This window comes from Salmo trutta, chromosome 21 (assembly GCF_901001165.1).
Source record: "Salmo trutta chromosome 21, fSalTru1.1, whole genome shotgun sequence".
NCBI classification, from domain to species: domain Eukaryota; kingdom Metazoa; phylum Chordata; class Actinopteri; order Salmoniformes; family Salmonidae; genus Salmo; species Salmo trutta.
The window spans coordinates 50217976-50245768 of NC_042977.1; the positions used below are offsets into that span (position 1 = coordinate 50217976).

The 27793-nt window shown below is 43.1% G+C and overlaps 1 protein-coding gene across 3 annotated transcripts in view; it reads right to left on the bottom strand.

Annotated features, from left to right (window-relative positions):
* Window positions 1-370: 370 nt before the first annotated feature.
* miga1 (mitoguardin 1) overlaps window positions 371-27793 on the bottom strand; it is a 48497-nt gene continuing 21074 nt past the window's right edge. For 2 of the 3 annotated variants that reach the window (XM_029706062.1, XM_029706064.1), the window contains exons 8-16: window positions 23454-23554; window positions 7102-7226; window positions 3991-4063; window positions 3098-3184; window positions 2641-2739; window positions 2291-2425; window positions 2079-2132; window positions 1861-1977; window positions 371-1597 (exon numbers count right to left, since the gene is read on the bottom strand). In XM_029706062.1, coding sequence (XP_029561922.1) covers window positions 1346-1597; window positions 1861-1977; window positions 2079-2132; window positions 2291-2425; window positions 2641-2739; window positions 3098-3184; window positions 3991-4063; window positions 7102-7226; window positions 23454-23554 — 1043 coding nt within the window. In that variant the 3' untranslated portion in view covers window positions 371-1345. The remainder of the gene's footprint in view (window positions 1598-1860; window positions 1978-2078; window positions 2133-2290; window positions 2426-2640; window positions 2740-3097; window positions 3185-3990; window positions 4064-7101; window positions 7227-23453; window positions 23555-27793) is intronic. The other variant, XM_029706065.1, reaches the window with a different exon arrangement.

Genomic DNA, 27793 nt, shown 5'->3' on the forward strand with positions numbered 1-27793 from the left:
GCCGCCCCATACAACTCTGCGGCGCCGCCGCCCCATACAACTCTGCGGCGCCGCCGCCCCATACAACTCTGCGGCGCCGCCGCCCCATACAACTCTGCGGCGGCGCCGCCCCATACAACTCTGCGGCGCTGCTCCACGGCAGAATAGCGGCAACTTTAAAACGTCAACTGACAAGCTAACTAGTGGCTGCAGGTCAGGTTCGTGAGTGAAAACATGGGCTAAATATGCGGAATACAAAACAAAAATGGGGGCTAAATATTTCTCTCTCTCGAAGCTAACAGACAATTTCAATATCCTCCCTCCTGAAGACAACCTGTTCCTGTTTTCATGGAGTATTTCCCTTAAAAAAAAACTCACCATAGAAACTAGCAACGGGTCACAGCAAATGAACGTTCGTCTTTAATCAACACTGGCACGTACATGAAGGTTATAATATTGCTGATAACTATTTAATAATTCATTATGTGATTTATAATGATAGGGCATAGAAACCTACATTTTGACATTTCATTTCGTAGCACCCACCTTGACTTACCTCATTTTTATTAACATTCTTGAGCAGTAAGCCTTAATACTTTGTTTATATTAGACTAATGACATGACCATATAAAATCGTTGTGCCATGGTCCTTTCCATAGACTTCTAGAAGACACTGGCAGGGAACAGCTGGATACCATGACCTCTAGATGCCAGTCACACACTTTAAATCAGTCAAATAAATACCAAAACGAAACCGCAGTGTTTAGCTTGTAAAACAGCTCAGACTGATGTCTAGGGTTGCAAAATTCTGGGAACTTTCCCAACATTTTTCCTGCAATTCCAGTTGGAAGATTCCCATTTTCCCTACTTATTCTCTCCTGATTCCAGGAATCTTCTAACCAAAACACTTCTGGGAATTTTGGGAAGCTTACCGGAATTTTGCAACCCTCATGTCCATAGTCCCATTAAAATACTGTTTGCATTTACAATGAAAAGTAATTCTGTCAAAAACATCACTCATTCCAAGGTTACTTTAAACATGATTTCGTATGGGGAAAACATCCATATTATAAACATGCATTGACACCATGATCATTGTGTGTGGAGAGAAGAAGCTTTTTTTGAGTGACAGAAAAGTATGAAAAGTATGGCTCATCATTATATGGGGCCTTTATAAAGAGATCTCTGTCAATCTGGGTTGGGAAACTAGCTCAGTTTCAGTCTCTGACCAATCAACCCCCTTAACCATTCTCCATAAGTGGCTAGCAGTTACTTTGGGACTGGGTGTCTCACTGCAGTCTCTTGCCCAACCCCAAATCAACCCTACCCTCCCCCCAATGCACTTTTGGAGACCCATCCAATCTTCTCAGATCTGGCTTCCCGCTGCCTCTTTCAGGGCAGAGGGGTGAAGTTGGGGGCTGCCTGTTGTGGTGAGGGGGGTGGCGGCGACGCAGCTGTTGATGTGCTGCAGGGAGTGGGAGTCGGCCCCCAGGTAGGCTAACAGCAGCTCAGACCGGCGATGGAGGAGGTGGAGAATGTCCTCAGCTAGAGTCTCCACACTGCAGTAACGCACCTTCTCCAGGTCAAAGACATCCTTCAGGAAGAACAGCACCTGATCCTGGAGGAAGACGTACGTTAGAAACCATCTCAAAGAGTCTCTTTATCTACGACACTGAACAAGTCTAATCCTGGATCATTTAGTATGCGTTTAGTCCAGTCTAGGCAACCGGTACATTGAATAGGGGATATGGAGACACGAGAACATCCTAAACAGAACAGATCGATAGATATAGAGTAGTGTTACAATGGCTAAGTCTCCCCTTGACTTCAGCTGGACAACCTGATGAAATAATAAAAAATAAAAAGGTAACATTACTATACCTTGAAGAAGCAGCAGAAGTCGTGTAGGGAGGTCTTGGGCCCTAGGAAGCCCCAGGCCAGGACAGGACTGACCTGCTCACACACAGAGTAGAAGTGGGCTATGAACCCATCATGCACCTGGAGAGGAGGAGGAGGAGAGGTTAAATACAGGCTAACCAGAAAAGTACAATTATAAAAAAAAACTCCAGCAAAAAAAAAAAAAAAAAACATTCCTGTACCCTCATGTGTTGTCTCTTCTGTTTCAGCACCGACCAACAGCTAGACGCCACCGCCTGGCAACACACAACACAACGCTGCAACAAATTCTCTCCCATCACACCTTTGCCTATTCTAGACAGCCTTTTCATGGTCCTTTGAGATGGACACAACGTGGATCCTGATCCCTGGACAGTAGTCATCTACACAGGGAGACGAAGTGTCTCCGACTCACCGTCTCTTTGAAGGACGAGTTGAGCCAACGATTGTTGACAACGTTCTGGATGGAAATGGGAGGATTCTCCAGGTCCTCAAATGAGTCCATCAGGATGAAGTCCAACACGACGTCATAAAAGTTCAGGTGTTTCACCTGGTCAGGAGGAATAACATGCAGTCTGATCAGTGTGTGAGATCAGGATGAAGTCTTAACAGGATGTTCAGGTGTTTTACCTTTAGCAGGGGAACATTTAAAACCCTTTCAGATCAGTGAGAGACAGAGACAGAGACAGAGACAGAGAGACAGACAGAGAGACAGAGACAGAGACAGAGAGAGAGACAGAGACAGAGACAGAGACAGAGACTCACCCCTCTCGTGGCCAGCTCCACCTCGGTGTTCTCCCAGTGTTCCGGGTGCTCCAGGAAAACAATCATCTCCTCAAACACTTCTTCAAACCTCTTCGGGCTCTGTCAACCAATTACACAGCTCCGTTAACATTAGACAAACACTATCGACCAATCAAAAACATCTGTCAGACAAGAGCACCCAATCAGCTGATCAAAACTCAAACCTGTTTGGGCTCTGTCTACCAATCAAACCTCATGTTTTAAAGTTATTGTCATGTCCACTAGTATAGTGAAATGCTTGTCTTGCTTGCTCTTTCCCAACAATTAGCCAATCACAAAAAGCACCCACAGTTTATCAATCCAGTCACACAAACAGTCAGGAACAACTAATGGTAGAAGTGTATAGTTTCAGCATTAATAGTTTTCTCTAAAAACAACTCCATCTTACATGACATAATAAATATAATTACCATCTTACCTTACGCGCTTTTACAATTATGGAAGACAGGATCTTCTTTCCGGTTTCGGCCAGAAACGTCCTCGTTGCTCTCTCACACAGAATCAGCTAGAGATGGAATGGACCAATCACCAGTTTATATTACAGTATTACGGTTTATCATGATGTATTCTTTAGGAGTATATTACAGAGGCATGGTTTATCATGATGTATTCTTTAGGAGTATATTACAGAGGCATGGTATACCATGATGTATTCTTTAGGAGTATATTACAGTACTACAGTAGCATGGTTTACCATGATGTATTCTTTAGGAGTATATTACAGTATTACAGTGGTATGGTTTATCATGATGTATTCTTTAGGAGTATATTACAGTGGTATGGTACTGTTTATCATGATGTATTCTTTAGGAGTATATTACATTGGCATGGTATACCATGATGTATTCTTTAGGAGTATATTACAGTGGCACGGTATACCATGATGTATTCTTTAGGAGTATATTACAGTATTACAGTGGCATGGTATACCATGATGTATTCTTTAGGAGTATATTACAGTGGCACGGTATACCATGATGTATTCTTTAGGAGTATATTACAGTATTACAGTGGCACGGTTTACCATGATGTATTCTTTAGGAGTATATTACAGTATTACAGTGGCATGGTATACCATGATGTATTCTTTAGGAGTATATTACAGTACTACAGTATTACAGTGGTACGGTTTACCATGATGTATTCTTTAGGAGTATATTACAGTATTACAGTAGCATGGCACGGTTTACCATGATGTATTCTTTAGGAGTATATTACAGTAGCATGGTTTACCATTATGTATTCTTTAGGAGTATATTACATTGGCATGGTATACCATGATGTATTCTTTAGGAGTATAGAGGCACATACTTGACAGGCCTGCCGCACACAGTGCAACTTGGCCAGGAAGTCGGTGTCCCCAAGACACTCTAGCAGCTCAGTCCTAAAGAAAGGAAATTAGGCATTATGAATCAGACAAGTGTTTCCAATGACATCGTTTTGCACCATATGATTCTAACCAATTATGAGGCATCGCCTACTAATGAGTAGATGTTATTGGAAACACTTCTCTTTATATTTATTTCACTACAAAAACATAGAAACGTGTCATTTTCACTGATGTTGACGTTGGGGTGGTGTTGGAAATTATGAAGTTGGAAAAATGTCCCTTTAACAGGAGACAAAACATTATTAGGAGAGTCATTCAACGAAAAATGGTGGCTTTCTTGTCCCGGCCTTATTCACCAGGAAAAACAGTAAAGTGTCAGAAGACATAAATGTTGTTTGTTTTAATTTAAGTGTTTTGTTATTAATAAAAACATATGTAAGATATATAAAATGTTTTTCAAATTGAACTATTGTAGAGCACGGTCAGTACAATGAAATTGGCTTGTTCCTCGGGTCAAGAGTCATGGTTTAGTGACATATTTTGAGTAATTTTTAAAATGTCATAATACAAAAGGAAAGTATTGTAAGTTATTTAGTGGACTACTTAAAACTAAAATATAACAAATTAATATTACAAATCATTTACAAGTATTAGCTGTCCCTCAATTTCATGTCACTGGTGTTAAAAATGTATAAAAACCACCACTTTGGGAAAAAAAATGCAACATCTTTGCCGAAATTCTTCCTGGTGGGTCAAAAGGTTAATTGGAGACGGGATTGTTTTGAAAAGCACATGGTGAGTGTGTTCTCTTCATATGTTAACAATTTAATCATTAACTTGGTCATTTCATGCGAGGACTTAATAAGATGCGTCACTGGTGTTCTACAGTTTATAGTAAAGGGGAAAGGAAATTAAAATGATAGATAAAAATTGCATGATTAAGTGATTTATTTACAATTTAAGAAGAAGTGTGGTTTGAGCTAGTGGCAGCCATCTTGTCTGCAGATTTGTCACTGGTGTTACTGTTCTTGCTGGTAACACCAGTTGACACGACGATAACGCCAGCGACAATAACACCCAACTTAATTTTTTTTCAAAGTAATGTTTTATAAAACTCAATTATATTGAAAAAGACATAGCATTTTATTACGGTTTAAATATTGTAATCACATAATATGGCTTTCCTTTCGATAGATATGGCAAAATTAGGTGCTGCTGAAAAACTCCACAGACAGCACAGGGATGCTGACCCACACCACAGAGCAGCCTACCTTAAACAAAAAACAGCAGACTTAAAGGTTTTAGAGAGTAAAAAAAAATAAAGAGTTAAGGATCTGAAGTAAAAAGTGAAGAACACAGGAAAAGTTCCATGAACATGTTTTACTGCAAAATGGTTCCTACCAGTGTGGTTAGGAAAACCGTTTATGTTCAATGTTAGTGTTTCTAATGTTCGAGTGGACACGTTTGTATGACATTTTAGTCAATAGGCTTGATCTTTTGGTCTTACTCTTTGACCAATAACCCTCATTTTAGGGGTTCCTATTAAAAATCAACCCATCTTATGAAATTATTTGTAATTAAAAAAAATATTACTAATAAATGTATAAAATTAGTTTGAAAATAATCGTATGTTTGTCATTGTGTTTAAAGTAAATTATTACTAATCCAAATAATTTCTTAGTATTGTCATGAACCTTTTCTGTCTTTGATTATATATGCAAATTAAAGACTGAAATTACATTCTAGAAAGCCTGAATTGCCATCTAAATAAATAGGTAACACCAGTGACAAAAAGGCAACAAGCATTTTTTTAATGTAATGTAGTAAAAATAAAAAATATATGTTAAGCTGTCATTTATGTTGATGTTACCGATGTGAAATGGCTAGTTAGTTAGCGGTGGTGCGCGCTAATAGCGTTTCAATCGGTGACGTCACTCGCTCTGCGACCTTGAAGTGGTTGTCCCCCTTGCGTTGCAAGGGCCGCGGCTTTTGTGGCGCGATGGGTAACGATGCTTCGTGGGTGTCAGTTGTTGATGTGTGCAGAGGGTCCCTGGTTCAAGCCCAGGTTGGGGCGAAGAGAGGGACGGAACCTACACTGTTACATTAAAAAAAAATTAAAAAATGCACCCTTTTTCGTGGTATCCAATTGGTAGTTACAGTCTTGTCTCATCGCCGCAACTCCCGTACGGACTCAGGAGAGGCGAAGGTCAAGAGCCATGCGTCCTCCGAAACACGACCCAACCAAGCAGCGCTGCTTCTTGACACAATACCCACTGGAGGCCAGCCGCACCCAATGTGTCGGAGGAAACACTGTACACCTGGCGACCTGGTCAGCGTGCACTGCGCCCGGCCCGCCACAGGAGTCGCTAGAGCGTGATGGGACAAGGATATCCCTGCCGGCCAAACTCTCCCCTAACCCGGACAACGCTGGGCCAATTGTGCACTGCCCCATGGGTCTCCTGGGCGCGGCCGGCTGACAGAGCCTGGACTCTAACCAGGAGCTCTAGTGGTACAGCTAACACTGTGACGCAGTGTCTTAGACCACTGCGCCACTCGGGAGGCCCATTGACAGTTACAAAATGTTTCTTGTCAGCAATTTAGTTAAGATATGTAACTTTTAAAATACAGAAATCATCCCCTTATAATTATGCAGCATCATACAGGGATGATATCTGTATTTTGAATTCCAAGTTACATCTTGGAAAAATTGTTCGTCAGCAAAATCAGGTTTTATGATCATTATAATTGTTATTTATATTTAAGGGACATTTTGTTCGCAAGGAAATCATTCGCAAGGAGATTCCTGCAAAAAATATTATTTGCAGGAATCTCTCTTTACATTTTTTTTAACCTACAAATGATATTTTTACACACATCATAATCATATAAATACACTATACAATGCAATATTGTAAAACAAACAAAAAAAACAAGTGAAATCGCAAAAAAAGTGTCTGGACACATCCAAAATACAGATTTGGTTCAAATAAAGTGAACCTGGTCATTAGGTAAAAGACATTAGGCTCAACACTTAACAGGTGCAACCTAAACAACCATAGGGACTATAAGGAAAGAGAAGGTCTCCGTCTCACCTGTGTACTCTGCAGGAGATCTTTCCCTCCTCAGCCAACTGTATGGCCTCCTCATAGAAGGGGTTAATGACTCTACATGACCCCAGGACACAGGCACTACGCAGCTCCCTGTACTGCTCTGACAACTGAGAGAGAGAGAGAGAATATGGTTAATAACTACACATGTAGGTTTCAAAGGGTAGTGGTATAGAGACCTCAGGACATAGATAATATGCAGCTCCCTGTACTGACAAGATAATATAGGTGCCTTGGAAAAGTATTCAGACCCCTTTGATTGTCACATTGTGTTAAAGTGGGGTTAAAGTTAATTTAAATTGTAATTTTGTCAATCTAAACAAAATAATCTGGTCAAAGTGGAAGAAAAATGTTTAAAATAAAATAAAAAGATTCATAATAATGTAATAATTACAATAGTCGTTGCTTAAGTAGTCTGCTCCCTGAGTCAATACATGTTAGAAACACTTTTGACAGCGGAGTCTTCTTGGGCAAGTCGCCAAGAGCTTTGCACACCTGGATTGTGCAACGTTTGCTCATTTATTCTTTTCAAAAAGTATTCAAGATGCTGGGGGATCATGATAAGACAGTAAATGAAGTCGAAACTAACTTTGCCAACATTCACCGTCTTCCTGGTAAGCAACTCCAGTGTAGATGTGGCCTTGTGTTTTAGGTTATTGTCCTGCTGAAAGGTGAATTCATGTCCCAGTGTCTGGTGGAAAGCAAACTGAACCAGGTTTTCCTCTAGGATTCTTCCTGTGCTTAGCGCCATTCTGTTTATTTTTATAGAAAAAGAAACTCCCTAGTCCTTGTCAATGACAAGCATACCATGATGCAGCCACCACCATGCTTGGATATAAAGCATACCATGATGCAGCCACCACCATGCTTGGATATAAAGCATACCATGATGCAGCCACCACCATGCTTGGATATAAAGCATACCATGATGCAGCCACCACCATGCTTGGATATAAAGCATACCATGATGCAGCCACCACCATGCTTGGATATAAAGCATACCATGATGCAGCCACCACCATGCTTGGATATAAAGCATACCATGATGCAGCCACCACCATGCTTGGATATAAAGCATACCATGATGCAGCCACCACCATGCTTGGATATAAAGCATACCATGATGCAGCCACCACCATGCTTGGATATAAAGCATACCATGATGCAGCCACCACCATGCTTGGATATAAAGCATACCATGATGCAGCCACCACCATGCTTGGATATAAAGCATACCATGATGCAGCCACCACCATGCTTGGATATAAAGCATACCATGATGCAGCCACCACCATGCTTGGATATAAAGAGGCAGTTACTCAGTGATGTGGTGGATTTTCCCTAAACATAAGGCTTTGCTCATTTAGGCCAAAATAAGTTTACTTTGCTGTGTTTTGTTTTTTTCAGTATTACTTTAGGGCCTTGTTGCATACAAGATGCATGTTTTGGAGTATTTTTTCATATATATATTTTTTTTTTTAAATCTTATTTTCACTCATTGTGAAGTCACTACAATGTTGTTGATCCATCCTCAGTTCTCTACCATCACAGACATTAAAATGGCTACAGAGTTCAATATCACCAATGGCCTCATGGTAACATCCCTGACCAGTTTCATTCCCGCCCTGCAGCCGAGTTCAGACGGACGACTATCTGCTGCGTCTGGCGGTTGGTGACGATTTTTCCTTCTTCTTCTCATGAGCATGGCCTTATTTCTATTACAGCATATTGGATGATTGTCATTCATAGTCCATTCACCCAGGTCAATGTAACACAGAGAAGTATTACGTAGTTGTATACACCTAAATTATCTCTATCGTGAGGTTGCGACAACCCGTGAATGAAAGTTTACAACAGTGCACACAGATGGAGAGAAAAATTTGAGATGACAGACAGCGACACATTCAATACCGCCTTGCACACTTTGGCCTATTAGGGTGTAATCATTAGTCCAACTGTTGCAAACAAGCATCTCTATTGGACAAATTCAGCTATTTTCATCTCTGTTTCGTTTGCTTCCGTTTAACAGTTTTCAACAGAAAATTGGCGGAATGAATACATCCCTGATCAGTGTCAATTTTGGCATGTAAATGTTAGTAGGGCAAACGCAAATATATTTTTAAATGCATGCCAGCAAAGCCACTGCACTAAATCATTAATAGCACTATAAAACGGTTACCACAAACTGGGCCTACATAAAAGCTGTCCCAACAGCAGAGCTTTCTTTCCAGCACCATGGAGTGAATCCTTACCACCACTACGCCTGGTTATCAGCGGAGCCTCGTCTGGCAACGAAACAGTTCATTCAGCATAATTTACTTACTGCCTTTTTCAAATCCATGGCTGACTTGCTTAAACAAATGAGGTTTCTACTAACAATTGAGATGTACAAACTATGGCATAAAAATAACAAATGAGCAGATAAGAGGCGATCCGTAATTTCGATGACGACATTAACGAGCGAGCTAGGACGGACGTAGTCAATATAACTATTTGTTCAGCACTTTTGAAATGTACAGCGACAGAATTCAGAACATGGGCCGTTCTTACAGTGTTCTCCCTGCACACCAAGTCGGAAACATAGGATAATTAAAAAGGGGGCATATAAGCAGACAATGAAAGCCGCTGAAAAACCCCTGCCGCTGAAAAACATCCCCACAGCATGATGCTGCCAACACCACCATGCTTCCCCGTAGGGATGGTGGCAGGTTTCCTCCAGATGTGACGCTTGGCATTCAGGCCAAAGAGTTCAATCTTGGTTTCCTCAGACCAGAGATTCTCCCTCTCATTGTCTAAGAATCTTTAGCTGCCTTTTGGCAAACTCCAAGTGGGCTGTCATGCCTTTTACTGAGGAGATTTAAAAAATAATTATGTTACCCATTTCGAAAAGATCCCTGGTCTTTGTAGTTGAATCTTGAAATTCAATACTTGACTGAAGGACCTTAGATGAGATAGAGATCTATCTATATCATGAGGGACAGAGTTAGTAATTCAGAATTCATGTCAACCTTTATCTGGTGTATGTGAGAAAAACTATTTTTTCCCCCCACTGAGTATGTGGGGGTATGTGATTTGTTAAGCCACATTAATGAACTAATTTAATTGTGTGTGTGTGTGTGTGTGTGTGTGTCTGCTAATTTAGGCTTGCCTAAAAGAAAGTGGCTGAATACTAATGCAACGATTATATTTTAGTTATGAAATTTGTATTTAGCTACACTGAACAAAAATAGAAATGCAACATGCAAGAATTTCAAAGATTTTACTGAGTTGCAGTTCATAAGGAAATCAGTCAATCGGAATAAATTAATTAGGCCTATGGATTTTAGATAACTGGGAGTACAGCTGTGCAGCTGTTGGTCACGTATACCTTAAAAAAAGGTAGGGATGTGGATAAGAAAACCATTCAGTATCTGGTGACCACTATTATTTTTTTACACCTTTATTTAACTAGGCAAGTCAGTTAAGAACAAATTCTTATTTTCAATGATGGCCTAGGAACAGTGGGTTAACTGCCTTGTTCAGACAAGATACAAATGACAGATTTGTATCTTGTCAGTGTCGGTGATTCGAACTTGCAACCTTTCAGTTACTAGTCCAACGCTCTAATCACTAGGATACGCTGCCGCCCCACATTTGCCTCATGCATCACGACATCTCCTTCACATAGAGTTGATCAGGCTGTTAATTGTAGCCTGTGCATCACCGCATGGTACGGCAACTGCACCGCCCAAATTCGCAGGACTCTGCAGAGGGTGGTGCCGTCTGCCCAACGCCTCACCGGGAGCACTACATACATGAAGGGACGTCGCGTGCGCCATCCGTATGGTTAGTGAGAAAGTCCATGTTGCAAATGTACCCTCCCTTACTAGACGTCCGACCACGTCCGATAAATCCGCGGACGGCGTCGGGCCGCTCGCGGGGGCCGGATCTTCCAGGAAGTCATCGAACGGAGTCTCTCGGACCTTCGGTTTCCGTTTAATTAAATTTTCAAATTTTGGTCATTTCCTTGCAGTCCCGGATTATTCCACGAGAGGGCGTATGGAATCATATTGCAAATGTAACATATATCACCAATCGCGACACGGCTTTTTCTCCTAAACGGAAGATAATTCGAAGACAAAACTCGGTCTGCGTGGGTTTGACATAATGGGCAGTTGGCCCCGAACAGGATGGAGTCGAGGCCTCGACGCTTTTCGAGTTAAAACCTCTGTCGGGTATGTGGGACGATTTCGTCCCACCTACGTAACAGCTACTGAAATTCCAGTGGCGCGATTTTTGAATCGTTAGAAATACTATTACTTCAATTTCTCAAACATATGACTATTTTACAGCTATTTAAAGACAAGAATCTCGTTAATCTAACCCCACTGTCCGATTTCAAAAAGGCTTTACAACGAAAGCAAAACATTAGATTATGTCAGCAGAGTGCCCAGCCAGAAAAAATCAGACAGCCATTTTTCAAGCTAGCATATAATGTCACAAAAACCCAAACCACAGCTAAATGCAGCACTAACCTTTGATGATCTTCATCAGATGACACACCTAGGACATTGTGTTATACAATACATGCATGTCTGTTCAATCAAGTTCATATTTATATCAAAAAACAGCTTTTTGCATTAGCATGTGACGTTCAGAAAACGCATAACCCCCGGCAAACTTCCGTTGAATTTACTAACAGTTTGCTAAATTACTCACGATAAACGTTCACAAAAAGCATAACAATTATTTTAAGAATTATAGATACATTACTCCTCTATGCACTCGATATGTCCGATTTTAAAATAGCTTTTCGGATGAAGCACATTTTGCAATAATCTAAGTACATAGCCCGGCATTACAGGGCTAGCTATTTAGATACCCACCCAGGTCAGCATCCACCAAAATCACATTTCCTATAAGAAAAATGTTCTTACCTTGCTTGTTCTTCATCAGAATACACTGCCAGGACTTCTACTTCAATAACAAATGTTGGTTTGGTCCCAAATAATCCATCGTTATATCCAAACAGCGACGTTTTGTTCGTGAGTTCTAGAATGCTTCTTCACGGTCTCGCGCATGGCGCATTGGCGTGTCAAAAATGTCTAAATATTCCATTACCGTACTTCGAAGCATGTCAACCGCTGTTTAAAACCAATTTTTATGCCATTCAACTCGTAGATTAGTGATAATATTCCGACCGGGAGTATGCATTGAGCCTAAACAGCCGAATAAAATTTCTCCTCAGAAGCGACTCATGCACGCGCATCATTCAAAGGTCCTCTGAGCATCCACTTACAAAAGGCGATAATCTGTTTCAACCTGAGGCTCCCTCGTAAACCTTCAGTTATTTCGCGGGCTCTGAGAGCCTATTGGAGCCCTGGGAATTGTCACGTTACAGCTAAGATCCTTACTTTTCAATAAAAAGATGCAAGACGCACGACTCCTTGTCAGACAGGGTACTTCCTGCTTGAAACCTTGTCAGGTTTTTGCCTGCCATAGGAGTTCTGTTATACTCACAGACACCATTCAAACAGTTTTAGAAAATTCAGAGTGTTTTCTATCCAAACCTGAACAATAATATGCATATTCTAGCTTCTGAGTTGGTGTAGGAGGCAGTTAAAAATGGGAACATATTTTTTCCAAAATTCTCAATACTGCCCCCTACCCCAAACAGGTTAAGGCTATTTTTCTGGGATTGAAAGTCAAAGAGGAAAATAGAGTGCTGATTTGACCGCTTCACATCAAACTACATGAGCCTACGGTGTCAGGAGAAAAGGAACCATGCATTTACCAATGTTCATTTCAGAGAAATTGTACAATGACACATTGGTGATATTCAACAACAAGAGGTTTTTTTTTCCAAAAAGTTACATATCCAGTTGCAGCGTGTTCAGATGAGTCCGTTAAGGCAGGTTTCGGAGCTCTGCGAGATTTCTGTGATTTTCTGTGATTTTCTGAAACAACACACACTTGTTCAACCCTCTGTAAATAAGTCAGTTCTTAACAGAAACACTTAAAACTCAATATTCTATAAGAGCCTAACGTTCAGATTCCTGTGTCAACCAGAAATGCCTTATAATGGTGTCATAGGGGCTGTTTTGAAGGGTTAAAAAGGTCAGATCTTTCCACAACTTCATATATGTGACTAGGCAACCCTCATGAACTGTAAATCAGTCATTTATCCCATCAGATGTCAAAGAAAAGCTCTCTCAAACACAAACACAGCAAGGACGGAGTGACACAGTGCGGTGCTTAAAGACACAAAGAGCCTGCAATGGCATTACCATTATCTCTAGGCTGAGACGAGTTCAATGAGACGCCCCGCTTGACCGTAGCTTGCTCGGTATGAGCGCAGCGACCGTGAGAAAACTAGGCCCAAAATGAGGCCTGCACCAATATGTCAAGTGCTTATGGGTGACAGTGAGAGAACCATTAGGGTTAGAAGCACAATTCAACCTCAGGAGCGTTCCTGAGGTCCTCCCGATCTGTGCAAGACTAACCTTGACCCTGTGGCATTAACCCTTCACAGTGAAAAGAAGGTGTTTAGATCAAACTGTGTGCAATGACTTCTCTCCCCATAGGAATACATTGACAATTCTCCTAAATTCAACCTGAAGCCTATGTGGGTTATGAATGCCTTATGAACCTGTCTTCTATAACAATCCATCAGGCTACTGTGAGGTCTACCTGTGTCGATTCTAAGGTTCCTGGAGCAACCGGAAAATGTTAAAATCACCCTAGAGCTATTGTCATATAAGCAACCTGCAGAAAGTGAAAATCACGCAACTCAACCATCTGTCATTCAGTCAATTCTTAAGGTAGAGACTTCATATTCAGGATTCTGTTTATGTCTACCCCAAAGACAACGTGTGTGAAGCAAGAGCTTCCTGTGACAACCGGAAGTTGTTAAAAACAGCCAAGAGCTATTGTCATATGGTCAACCTGCATATAGTGAAAATCACGCAACTCAACCATCTGTTATTCAGTCAATTCTTAAGGTAGAGACTTCATATTCAGGATTCTGTTTATGTCTAACCCAAAGACAACGTGTGTTGAGTAAGAGCTTCCTGTGACAACCGGAAGTGGTTAAAAACAGCCAAGAGCTATTGTCATATGGTCAACCTGCATATAGTGAAAATCACGCAACTCAACCCTATGTCATCCAGCCAATTCTTTAGGTAGAGACTTCATATTGAGGATTCTGTATATGCCTACCCCAAAGACAACGTGTGTCTATTCTTTTTGCAAAAAAAACAAAAACACACACACACAATTTGGCCATAGGGACATAGTGTGGGGCTTAGAGGCTTATACCGCCTTCAATAGTTACTTTCGTTCAAACGATTCAAGAACCGTCAGACCTAGAGCTCCGAAATTTTAGAAACCTGTTCTAGAGCTCAAGTCGATAGTGCACGGTGATTTATGGGGCTCTAGAAGGTTCTCTGACCGAGAAACCGCTTCGTACATTTGCAATATTTTCAATTCATTTTGAATATCACGGACATGACGACATGTAGAAATGTCCCAGAGTCGCAAGACTAGGTGCATTGAAACCGCCTCGGCCCATAGAGACGGACCCCAATGTCTCTGTCCGATAGCTCATTCAGGGTCCCCGTAGTAACGCCCTGAAAAAGTGGATTTTCAGCACCAATTAAGGCCATTGCTCGGGCACCGAATGACCTATCGAGCCGAAACTTGGGATTCGGGGTCGCCTCACATAGGCCTACACATAATGTCAGAGCTGGACCCGCAGCTATAACGTAACTATGTGTTTTAGGTTTTTTTATGGTTAAAATTGAAAGCACTGTGAATTATGGGCCTTCTCTGACATATGTGATAGTTGGCTTCTATACGAGTTGTCAAAAGTGTATTTGGTGTCAGATGCTATCAGTTTGGTGTCAGATTGACATCTAATTGACTGATGGACGCTGACTGCTGGGTGACGAGCAATGGAGAGGAACCACAGTCACTGCCCGGCCATCCAGAGTTCATCGGGCCAGTCAATTATGCATTTCTGCAGTGTTTTTGAGCATGCCTAAATTTGTGATGCTAAATGCCCATTAAATCATATTGCAAACGTAACATGGAATATTGCAAATGTAACGCGCATTTGCAACATGATTCAACAGCAAAAAATATCACCAAAGTTGACATGATGAAATCAACACAATGAGCGACAGAGAGGAACCACAGTCACTGCCCGGCCATCCCCAGTTCATCGCGACAGTAGATTATGCATTTCTGCAGTGTTTTTGAGCATGCCAAATTCGTGATGTTGAGGCCCATTGAATCATATTGCAAATCCGCATCAGTGCACATGGTGACCCGAAATGGGTTACCAGGTGTAATTTTTTAGAAGGGTTTTAAATGCCTTTAGAGGGTGCAAGGGGTGCACGGTTGGGTAGGGAGCACCTTCCATCAGTGCCCATCCAGTATGGGGCGCACCTAGTCATTTTGGACATTTTTCAAAAAAAATCACAAAAAAAACTCACCATCAAGCCATGGAGAGGAACCACAGTCACTGCACGGCCATCCCCAGTTCATCGGGACAGTCAATTATGCATTTCTGCAGTGGTTTTGAGCATGCCAAAGTTGTGATGCTAAATGCCCATTGAATCATATTGCAAATACGCATCCGTGTATTTGTAATATGATTCAACAGCAAAAAATGTCACCAAAGTTGACATGATGAAATCAACACAACGAGCGATGGAGAGGAACCACAGTCACTGCCCGGCCATCCCCAGTTCATCGGGACAGTAGATTATGCATTTCTGCAGTGTTTTTGAGCATGCCAAATTCGTGATGTTGAGATCCATTGAAACATATTGCAAATGCGCATCAGTGCACATGGTGACCCGAAATGGGTTACCAGGAGTAATTTTTTAGAATGGTTTTAAATGCCTTTAGGGTGGTGCAAGGGGTCTACGGTTGGGTAGGGAGCACCTTCCATCAGTGCCCATCCAGTATGGGGCGCACCTAGTCATTTTGGACATTTTTCAAAAAATCACAAAAAAAACTCACCATCAAGCCATGGAGAGGAACCACAGTCACTGCACGGCCATCCCCAGTTCATCGGGACAGTCAATTATGCATTTCTGCAGTGGTTTTGAGCATGCCACATTTGTGATGCTAAATGCCCATTGAATCATATTGCAAACGTAACATGGAATATTGCAAATGTAACGCGCATTTGCAACATGATTCAACAGCAAAAAATATCACCAAAGTTGACATGATGAAATCAACACAACGAGCGATGGAGAGGAACCACAGTCACTGCACGGCCATCCCCAGTTCATCGGGACAGTCAATTATGCATTTCTGCAGTGGTTTTGAGCATGCCAAAGTTGTGATGCTAAATGCCAATTGAATCATATTGCAAATGCGCATCCGTGTATTTGCAATATGATTCTACAGCAAAAAATATCACCAAAGGTGACATGATGAAATCAACACAACGAGCGATGGAGAGGAACCAGGAGCGTTCCTGAGGTCCTCCCGATCTGTGCAAGCCTAACCTTGACCCTGTGGCATTAACTTTTCACAGTGAAAAGAAGGTGTTTAGATCAAACTGTGTGCAATGACTTCTCTCCCCATAGGAACACATAGACTATTCTCCAAAATTCAACCTGAAGCCTATGTGGGTTATGAATGCCTTATGAACCTGTCTTCTATAACAATCCATCAGGCTACTGTGAGGTCTACCTGTGTCGATTCTAAGGTTCCTGTGACAACCGGAAGTGGTTAAAAACACCCAAGAGCTATTGTCATATTGCCACCTGCAGATAGTGAAAATCACGCAACTCAACCATCTGTTACTCAGTCAATTCTTAAGGTAGAGACTTCTTATTCAGGATTCCGTTTATGTCTACCCCAAAGACAACGTGTGTTGAGTAAGAACTTCCTGTGACAACGGAAAGTGGTTAAAACAGCCTAGAGCTATTGTCATATGGACAACCTGCATATAGTGAAAATCACGCAACTCAACCATCTGTTACTCAGTCAATTCTTAAGGTAGAGACTTCATATTCAGGATTCTGTATATGCCTACCCCAAAGACAACGTGTGTCTATTCTTTTTGCAAAAAAAACAAAAACACACACACACAATTTGGCCATAGGTACATAGTGTGGGGCTTAGAGGCTTATACCGCCTTCAATAGTTACTTTCGTTCAAACGATTCAAGAACCGTCAGACCTAGAGCTCCGAAATTTTAGAAACCTGTTCTAGAGCTCAAGTCGATAGTGCACGGTGATTTATGGGGCTCTAGAAGGTTCTCTGACCGAGAAACCGCCTCGTACATTTGCAATATTTTCAATTCATTTTGAATATCACGGACATGGCGACATGTAGAAATGTCCCAGAGTCGCAAGACTAGGTGCATTGAAACCGCCTCGGCCCATAGAGACGGACCCCAATGTCTCTGTCCGATAGCTCATTCAGGGACCCCGTAGTAACGCCCTGAAAAAGTGGATTTTCAGCACCAATTAGGCCATTGCTCGGGCACCGAATGACCTATCGAGCCGAAACTTGGGATTCGGGGTCGCCTCACATAGGCCTACACATAATGTCAGAGCTGGACCCGCAGCTATAACGTAACTATGTGTTTTATGTTTTTTTATGGTTAAAATTGAAAGCACTGTGAATTATGGGCCTTCTCTGACATATGTGATAGTTGGCTTCTATACGAGTTGGAAAAAGTGGATTTGGTGTCAGATGCTATCAGTTTGGTGTCAAAATGACATCTAATTGACTGATGGACGCTGACTGCTGGGTGACGAGCGATGGAGAGGAACCACAGTCACTGCACGGCCATCCCGAGATCATCGGGCCAGTCAATTATGCATTCTGAGCATGTCAAATTCGTTAAAAATGTTAAAAGCAACAGAGTCCCACTTCTCCCTCATCATACATGACAAGTAGACCATCTGCGTTGATTGATGGCTCAACATAGGGATACATATCATTTGGGCAGTATAAATGCCATTTGGACCATGGTTCACTGACTTTTGGGTTTGGAAACCGACTTCCTATGATCGTACATGGCAAACGGACAAACATACTGATTTGGCACATTCAATACTTTCATACATGTATAATTGACAAAAAAACAATTGGACATTTCATTTGCACATTTCTAATGGCATTTGGCAAAAAATATAAATATGTCACTTTTGACTTCCTATGAAATCATATTCCAAATGCACAAATCATATGCCTTATGCACAAGCAAATATGTCACTTTTGACTTCCTATGAAATCATATTCCAAATGCACAAAACATATGCCTTATGCACAAGCAAAAACAACCCAAAAAATTATATCAATAAAATATGTCAAAAGTATGTCCATACAGCTCTTATACATTTGTAATTGACATAAAAATCAATTTTTTTTCGAAAAACGGTCCAGAAACCACTTTTTAAGGGTTGAAAAGTTTTCAAAAAATATGTCATTTTTTCTAAATTTGACTCTTGGGACTTGAATTGTGTTACATTTGCAATATGAAAATTCACTGCGGAGAGCTCTAGCTATCTTTTGGATATTTGCTGTAATTTGGCACATGCAATACTTCCACAAGTGACAAAAAAAAGCATTGGATATGTCATTTTGCAAAAAAAAAGAAAAAAAAAATGTCACTTTTTTCCTATGAAATCATATTCAAAATGCACAAAACATATGCCTTGTGCACAAGCAAAAGCAACCCAAAAAACGACATCAATAAAAAACGTCAGAAGCATGTTCATACAGCTCTTATACATGTGTAATTGACATAACAATCGAAAAAAAATCGAAAAACGGTCCAGAAACCACTTTTTTACAAGATGCTAAGTTTTCAAAAAAAATATCATTTTATCAAAATCTGAGACTTGGGTAAGAATTGGGTATCATTTGCTGTATGAAAATCCAAGGTGGAGCACGCTCGCCATCTAAAGGAAATTTGGGGTGTTACAATTGGCAATTGCCATCGGAAAATTGCCATATGATTGGCCCGGAGATGGGCCGCTTTGGGTGGTCTTTGCAATCGTGTGTATGATTCGTGCTATGCCAATATGTTGCCATGTTATTTTGTCCAAATCAGGGGGGGTAATCCCTTACTTTAAATCACACTTTGTAACTCAATACAATTTTTTTTAAATCCAAGGGGTCGGAATACTTTTGCAAGGCACTGTTGATGGTTAATCAAATCTAGAAATGTTATTTTTCACAAGCTTGGTAAGCAATAGTGAAATGCTTCCCAACGATACAGAGAGAAATAGAAAGATAACGAGCAATAAAAACAATGAGTAACAACAACTTGGTTGTATACATGGGTACAGAGTCCATGAGCAGGGGTACGAGGTAATTGAGGTAGATATGTATACATGGGTACAGAGTCCATGAGCAGGGGTACGAGGTAATTGAGGTAGATATGTATACATGGGTACAGAGTCCATGAGCAGGGGTACGAGGTAATTGAGGTAGATATGTATACATGGGTACAGAGTCCATGAGCAGGGGTACGAGGTAATTGAGGGAGATATGTATACATGGGTACAGAGTCCATGAGCAGGGGTACGAGGTAATTGAGGTAGATATGTATACATGGGTACAGAGTCCATGAGCAGGGGTACGAGGTAATTGAGGTAGATATGTATACATGGGTACAGAGTCCATGAGCAGGGGTACGAGGTAATTGAGGTAGATATGTATACATGGGTACAGAGTCCATGAGCAGGGGTCCGAGGTAATTGAGGTAGATATGTATACATGGGTACAGAGTCCATGAGCAGGGGTACGAGGTAATTGAGGTAGATATGTATACATGGGTACAGAGTCCATGAGCAGGGGTACGAGGTAATTGAGGTAGATATGTATACATGGGTACAGAGTCCATGAGCAGAGGTACGAGGTAATTGAGGTAGATATGTATACATGGGTACAGAGTCCATGAGCAGGGGTACGAGGTAATTGAGGGAGATATGTATACATGGGTACAGAGTCCATGAGCAGGGGTACGAGGTAATTGAGGTAGATATGTATACATGGGTACAGAGTCCATGAGCAGAGGTACGAGGTAATTGAGGTAGATATGTATACATGGGTACAGAGTCCATGAGCAGGGGTACGAGGTAATTGAGGTAGATATGTATACATGGGTACAGAGTCCATGAGCAGGGGTACGAGGTAATTGAGGTAGATATGTATACATGGGTACAGAGTCCATGAGCAGGGGTACGAGGTAATTGAGGTAGATATGTATACATGGGTACAGAGTCCATGAGCAGGGGTACGAGGTAATTGAGGTAGATATGTATACATGGGTACAGAGTCCATGAGCAGAGGTACGAGGTAATTGAGGTAGATATGTATACATGGGTACAGAGTCCATGAGCAGGGGTACGAGGTAATTGAGGTAGATATGTATACATGGGTACAGAGTCCATGAGCAGGGGTACGAGGTAATTGAGGTAGATATGTATACATGGGTACAGAGTCCATGAGCAGGGGTCCGAGGTAATTGAGGTAGATATGTATACATGGGTACAGAGTCCATGAGCAGAGGTACGAGGTAATTGAGGTAGATATGTATACATGGGTACAGAGTCCATGAGCAGAGGTACGAGGTAATTGAGGTAGATATGTATACATGGGTACAGAGTCCATGAGCAGGGGTACGAGGTAATTGAGGTAGATATGTATACATGGGTACAGAGTCCATGAGCAGAGGTACGAGGTAATTGAGGTAGATATGTATACATGGGTACAGAGTCCATGAGCAGGGGTACGAGGTAATTGAGGTAGATATGTATACATGGGTACAGAGTCCATGAGCAGGGGTACGAGGTAATTGAGGTAGATATGTATACATGGGTAGGGATAAAGTGAGTAGACAACAGGATAGATAATACACTGTAATAGCAGGGCATGTCAGAGGAAGGCCCCCAAATATTGGAGTCTTTGACAGTCACCCTCGTCATAGGATGCTCTCTCTGTTACTGCACGGCAAGCGTTATCGTAGCGCCAAGTCTAGGTCCTAAAGGCTCCTTAACAGCTTCTACCCACAAGCCATAAGACTGCTGAACAATTAATCAAATGACCATCCAGACTATTTACATTGACCCCCCCCCCCCCTTTGTTTTTACACTGCTGCTACTCGCTGTTTATTATCTTTATTATCTATGCAGTGTCACGTCACCCCTACCTACATGTACAAATTAGCGCGACTAACCTGTACCCCTACACATTGACTCGGTACCGGTGTCCCCTGTATATAGCCTCGTTATTTTGTGTTATTTTTTTACTTTATTTGGTCAATATTTTCTTAACTCCTGAACTGCCTTGTTGGTTAAGGGCTCCTAAGTAAGTATTTCACAGTAAGGTCTACACCTGTTGTATTCAATGTATTTGTATTTATTATGAATCCCCATTAGTTCCTGCCAAGGCAGCAGCTACTCTTCCTGGGGTTTATTATGGATCCCCATTAGTTCCTGCCAAGACAGCAGCTACTCTTCCTGGGGTTTATTATGGATCCCCATTAGTTCCTGCCAAGGCAGCGGCTACTCTTCCTGGGGTTTATTATGGATCCCCATTAGTTCCTGCCAAGGCAGCAGCTACTCTTCCTGGGGTCCAGCAAAAATAAGGCAGTTAGAAATCTATTGTTAAAAAAAAATTATAACAGATTTCACAACACAGTGTGCCCTCAGGCCCCTACTCCACAACAAAATCTGTGTGTACGTGTGTGTGTGTGTGTGTGTGTGTGTATGCATGTGTGTGTGTGTTGCTTCACAGTCCCCGCTGTTCCATAAGGTATAAGAGTGTACAAAGCTGTCATCAAGGCAAAGGAGGGACTATTTGAAGAATCTCAAATATATTTTGATTTGTTTTACACTTTTTTTGGTTACTACATGATTCCATATGTGTTATTTCATAGTTTTGATGTCTTCACGATTATTCTACAATGTAGAAAATATTAAAAGTAAAGAAACCCTGGAATGAGTAGGTGTTGTATAACTTTTGACCGGTAGTGTACATTGATGATAAACCTTAACATTGTCGATAGGGATTTATTTATTTTTGTCAGTCAGTCATATTCCAGAATTGACTATTTTTTTGTTGGACTCCAAACTAAAATTTCAGCAGCTGCGTCGGTTACCTTTCACCCAATTCTAATTACAGACAACTCTCCGCTGTCCATGGTGCTGAAACAGGACAATATGTCTGCAGGTCGGCGACCTCGGCGCTTGGACGTTTACTTATTGAAAGATGAGACTTTTTGTCAGCATTTGAAGGAGCAGATTGGCTCCAAGGAAACAGGAAATGACACGGGGGATGTTGACGACGACTTTCCTTCGGGAATCTCTCAGGGCTGTGATTTGAGGTCACATTTTTTCCCATATAAAATCGGAGGGGAAGAAATGAGCCAATACCAGGATGAAAGAAATTGAGAGAGTGTTAGGGGAACAGGAAAGTTTAGAATTAATTCCAAAAAATGCAGAGCAAAGTAGAAATATGAATACAATACTATCTTTTCGAAAAACGAATGGGGTCTTAACTTTGTTGCGTTCTAAGCAAGTCATTTTGAACTGGGTGACAAACCACAAGTGATTAGCAAAGACAGCCAAGGACAGCATGTACAGGCATCTAGAGCTTTTCATAAAATAAAAAGACCAGAATGGTCAAATAGTAAACAGATCCACAAGATATAAATAAATGCTTTGAACGGTTTTACCCCGCACTACTGTAAATGCGATGCCACTGATCCACAAAACTATGGAACGCTTTCTCCCTCCATGAATGTGTACTTCCTAAACTGCTGCACTCGATGCCGGGTTAACTTTGGAGGAGATTAAACGCAGCGAAAGCACAATTTCCAAACAGCAAGGCCCCTGGACCCGATGGATATGTAAATAGAATTCTATAAGAAATACTGCACCAGTCTAACTCCCACTCCCATGCCAAAGAAAATGCCAAATTCACGCCAAACACCATGAGGCTACTATAGCACTGATCTAGATTAGAGAGAGATTCCATGGAGATGTCGTCTTGTCGTCCCGTGTCGTTGCTCCCCATAGAGAATAAGGTGCTGCACCCCACTCTATATTTTATTATTGGTTTAACTACACTGCTTGTAATGACTATAGGCTGTCTTACAATATGCACCACCTAATAGATTTATTTTTTTACGTGTGAGATTAAATTTTGTTTTATCCTCTTAAATTGCCGTTCCATTCAACACTATCTGTATCTGTCTTTTTATTGGACAATAATAAACAGATTTATTTTTTATAGAGATTGACTGGACGAGCCTGGTAATGTAATGCCAGCACTCTACAGTGTAGTGTGTGTGTGTGTGTGTGTGTGTGTGTTACCTCTGCAGCAGACATGAAGGAGTCATTGGAGGCGATGCTGATGGAGTCTTTGAGACAGGACACATCATCCAGATCATCTCTACAAAACACACGAGTCTTATCTGAAACAAAACATCAAAAGTATATTGGATGTGTACACAGGTTTAGTACATGGTTATAGTGAGTGCAGCGAAATGCTTATGTTACTAGCTCCTAACAACGCAGTATGTCAAACAAATACAATAACCAACCCAAATTGTACTATAACAGTAATCCAAATGCATTCTATATGTATATACCCCAGATTAAATTAAACAAGACACCCCTAGGAATGGCCTGTACAGCAGTAGACACCCCCAGGAATGGCCTGTACAGCAGTAGACACCCCCAGGAATGGCCTGTACAGCGGTAGACACCCCTAGGAATGGCCTGTACAGCAGTAGACACCCTCAGGAATGGCCTGTACAGCAGTAGACACCCTCAGGAATGGCCTGTACAGCAGTAGACACCCCCAGGAATGGCCTGTACAGCGGTAGACACCCCTAGGAATGGCCTGTACAGCAGTAGACACCCCCAGGAATGGCCTGTACAGCAGTAGACACCCCCAGGAATGGCCTGTACAGCAGTAGACACCCCCAGGAATGGCCTGTACAGCAGTAGACACCCCCAGGAATGGCCTGTACAGCAGTAGACACCCCCAGGAATGGCCTGTACAGCGGTAGACACCCCTAAGAATGGCCTGTACAGCAGTAGACACCCCCAGGAATGGCCTGTACAGCAGTAGACACCCCCAGGAATGGCCTGTACAGCAGTAGACACCCCCAGGAATGGCCTGTACAGCAGTAGACACCCCCAGGAATGGCCTGTACAGCAGTAGACACCCCCAGGAATGGCCTGTACAGCAGTAGACACCCCCAGGAATGGCCTGTACAGCAGTAGACACCCCTAGGAATGGCCTGTACAGCAGTAGACACCCCTAGGAATGGCCTATACAGCAGTAGACACCCCTAGGAGGAATGGCCTGTACAGCGGTAGACACCCCTAGGAATGGCCTATACAGCGGTAGACACCCCTAGGAGGAATGGCCTGTACAGCGGTAGACACCCCTAGGAGGAATGGCCTGTACAGCAGTAGACACCCCTAGGAGGAATGGCCTGTACAGCAGTAGACACCCCCAGGAATGGCCTGTATAGCGGTAGACACCCCCAGGAATGGCCTATACAGCGGTAGACACCCCTAGGAGGAATGGCCTATACAGCGGTAGACACCCCTAGGAGGAATGGCCTGTACAGCAGTAGACACCCCTAGGAGGAATGGCCTGTACAGCAGTAGACACCCCCAGGAATGGCCTGTATAGCGGTAGACACCCCCAGGAATGGCCTGTATAGCGGTAGACACCCCTAGGAGGAATGGCCTGTACAGCGGTAGACACCCCTAGGAGGAATGGCCTGTACAGCGGTAGACACCCCTAGGAGGAATGGCCTGTACAGCGGTAGACACCCCTAGGAGGAATGGCCTGTACAGCGGTAGACACCCCTAGGAGGAATGGCCTGTACAGCGGTAGACACCCCTAGGAGGAATGGCCTGTACAGCAGTAGACACCCCTAGGAGGAATGGCCTGTACAGCAGTAGACACCCCTAGGAGGAATGGCCTGTACAGTAGTAGACACCCCTAGGAGGAATGGCCTGTACCGCGGTAGACACCCCCAGGAATGGCCTGTACCGCGGTAGACACCCCCAGGAATGGCCTGTACAGCAGTAGACACCCCTAGGAATGGCCTGTATAGCGGTAGACACCCCCAGGAATGGCCTGTACAGCAGTAGACACCCCTAGGAATGGCCTGTACAGCAGTAGACACCCCCAGGAATGGCCTGTACTGCAGTAGACACCCCCAGGAATGGCCTGCACAGCGGTAGACACCCCTAGGAATGGCCTGTACAGCAGTAGACACCCCTAGGAGGAATGGCCTATACAGCGGTAGACACCCCTAGGAGGAATGGCCTGTACAGCGGTAGACACCCCTAGGAGGAATGGCCTGTACAGCAGTAGACACCCCTAGGAGGAATGGCCTGTACAGCAGTAGACACCCCCAGGAATGGCCTGTATAGCGGTAGACACCCCCAGGAATGGCCTATACAGCGGTAGACACCCCTAGGAGGAATGGCCTATACAGCGGTAGACACCCCTAGGAGGAATGGCCTATACAGCGGTAGACACCCCTAGGAGGAATGGCCTGTACAGCAGTAGACACCCCCAGGAATGGCCTGTATAGCGGTAGACACCCCCAGGAATGGCCTGTATAGCGGTAGACACCCCTAGGAGGAATGGCCTGTACAGCGGTAGACACCCCTAGGAGGAATGGCCTGTACAGCGGTAGACACCCCTAGGAGGAATGGCCTGTACAGCGGTAGACACCCCTAGGAGGAATGGCCTGTACAGCGGTAGACACCCCTAGGAGGAATGGCCTGTACAGCGGTAGACACCCCTAGGAGGAATGGCCTGTACAGCAGTAGACACCCCTAGGAGGAATGGCCTGTACAGCAGTAGACACCCCTAGGAGGAATGGCCTGTACAGCAGTAGACACCCCTAGGAGGAATGGCCTGTACAGCAGTAGACACCCCTAGGAGGAATGGCCTGTACAGCAGTAGACACCCCTAGGAGGAATGGCCTGTACAGCAGTAGACACCCCTAGGAGGAATGGCCTGTACAGCAGTAGACACCCCTAGGAGGAATGGCCTGTACAGCAGTAGACACCCCTAGGAGGAATGGCCTGTACAGCAGTAGACACCCCTAGGAGGAATGGCCTGTACCGCAGTAGACACCCCTAGGAGGAATGGCCTGTACCGCGGTAGACACCCCCAGGAATGGCCTGTACCGTGGTAGACACCCCCAGGAATGGCCTGTACAGCAGTAGACACCCCTAGGAATGGCCTGTATAGCGGTAGACACCCCCAGGAATGGCCTGTACAGCAGTAGACACCCCTAGGAATGGCCTGTACAGCAGTAGACACCCCCAGGAATGGCCTGTACAGCAGTAGACACCCCCAGGAATGGCCTGTACAGCGGTAGACACCCCTAGGAGGAATGGCCTGTACAGCAGTAGACACCCCTAGGAGGAATGGCCTGTACAGCAGTAGACACCCCCAGGAATGGCCTGTACCGCAGTAGACACCCCTAGGAATGGCCTGTACAGCAGTAGACACCCCCAGGAATGGCTTGTACAGCAGTAGACACCACTAGGAATGGACTGTACAGCAGTAGACATCCCTAAGAAAGGCCTGTACAGCAGTAGACACCCCTAGGAATGGCCTGTACCACAGTAGACACCCCTAGGAATGGCCCGTACAGCAGTAGACACCCCTAGGAATGGCCTGTACAGCAGTAGACACCACTAGGAATGGCCTGTACAGCAGTAGACATCCCTAGGAATGGCCCGTACAGCAGTAGACACCCCTAGGAATGGCCTGTACAGCAGTAGACACCCCTAGGAATGGCCTGTACAGCAGTAGCTATTAGAGTGAGCTATGTCAAGAACACAGTTATTAAATAAACAGTACAAAACCCCATGGAAAAATGCCAGATTCCACCTGGCAATCTGTTCACCGTCTGCCCTGCCCTGTCTCCCACTGTCTGGTACAGATACCTCCACCACACTCACCCCTCTCTCCCGAGCTTTCGCTCGCCACCAGCACACACGCACTGTTGGGGCGAGTGACTCAACTTACAATGGCTAGCCCCAAGTCATTATACAGTTGAAGTCGGAAGTTTACATACCCTTAGCCAAATATATTTAAACTCAGTTTTTCACAATTCTTGACATTTAATCCCAGTAAAAATTCCCTGTTTTAGGTCAGTTAGGATCACCACTTTATTTTAAGAATGTGAAATGTCAGAATAATAGTAGAGAGAATTATTTATTTCAGCTTTTATTTCTTTCATCACATTCCCAGTGGGTCAGAAGTTTACATACACTCAATTAGTATTTGGTAGCATTGCCTTTAAATTGTTTAACTTGGGTCAAATGTTGCAGGTAGCCTTCCACAAGCTTCCCATAATAAGTTGGGTGAATTTTGGCCCATTCCTCCTGACAGAGCTGGTGTAACCGAGTCAGGTTTGTAGGCCTCCTTGCCTGCACACGCTTTTTCAAATCTGCCCACACATTGTCTATAGGATTGAGGTCAGGGCTTTGGGATGGCCACTCCGATACCTTGACTTTGTTGTCCTTAAGCCATTTTGCCACAACTTTGGAAGTATGCTTGGGGTCATTGTCCATTTGGAAGACCCATTTGCGACCAAGCTTTAACTTCCTTACTGACGTCTTGAGATGTTGCTTCAATATAACCACATAATTTTCCTCCT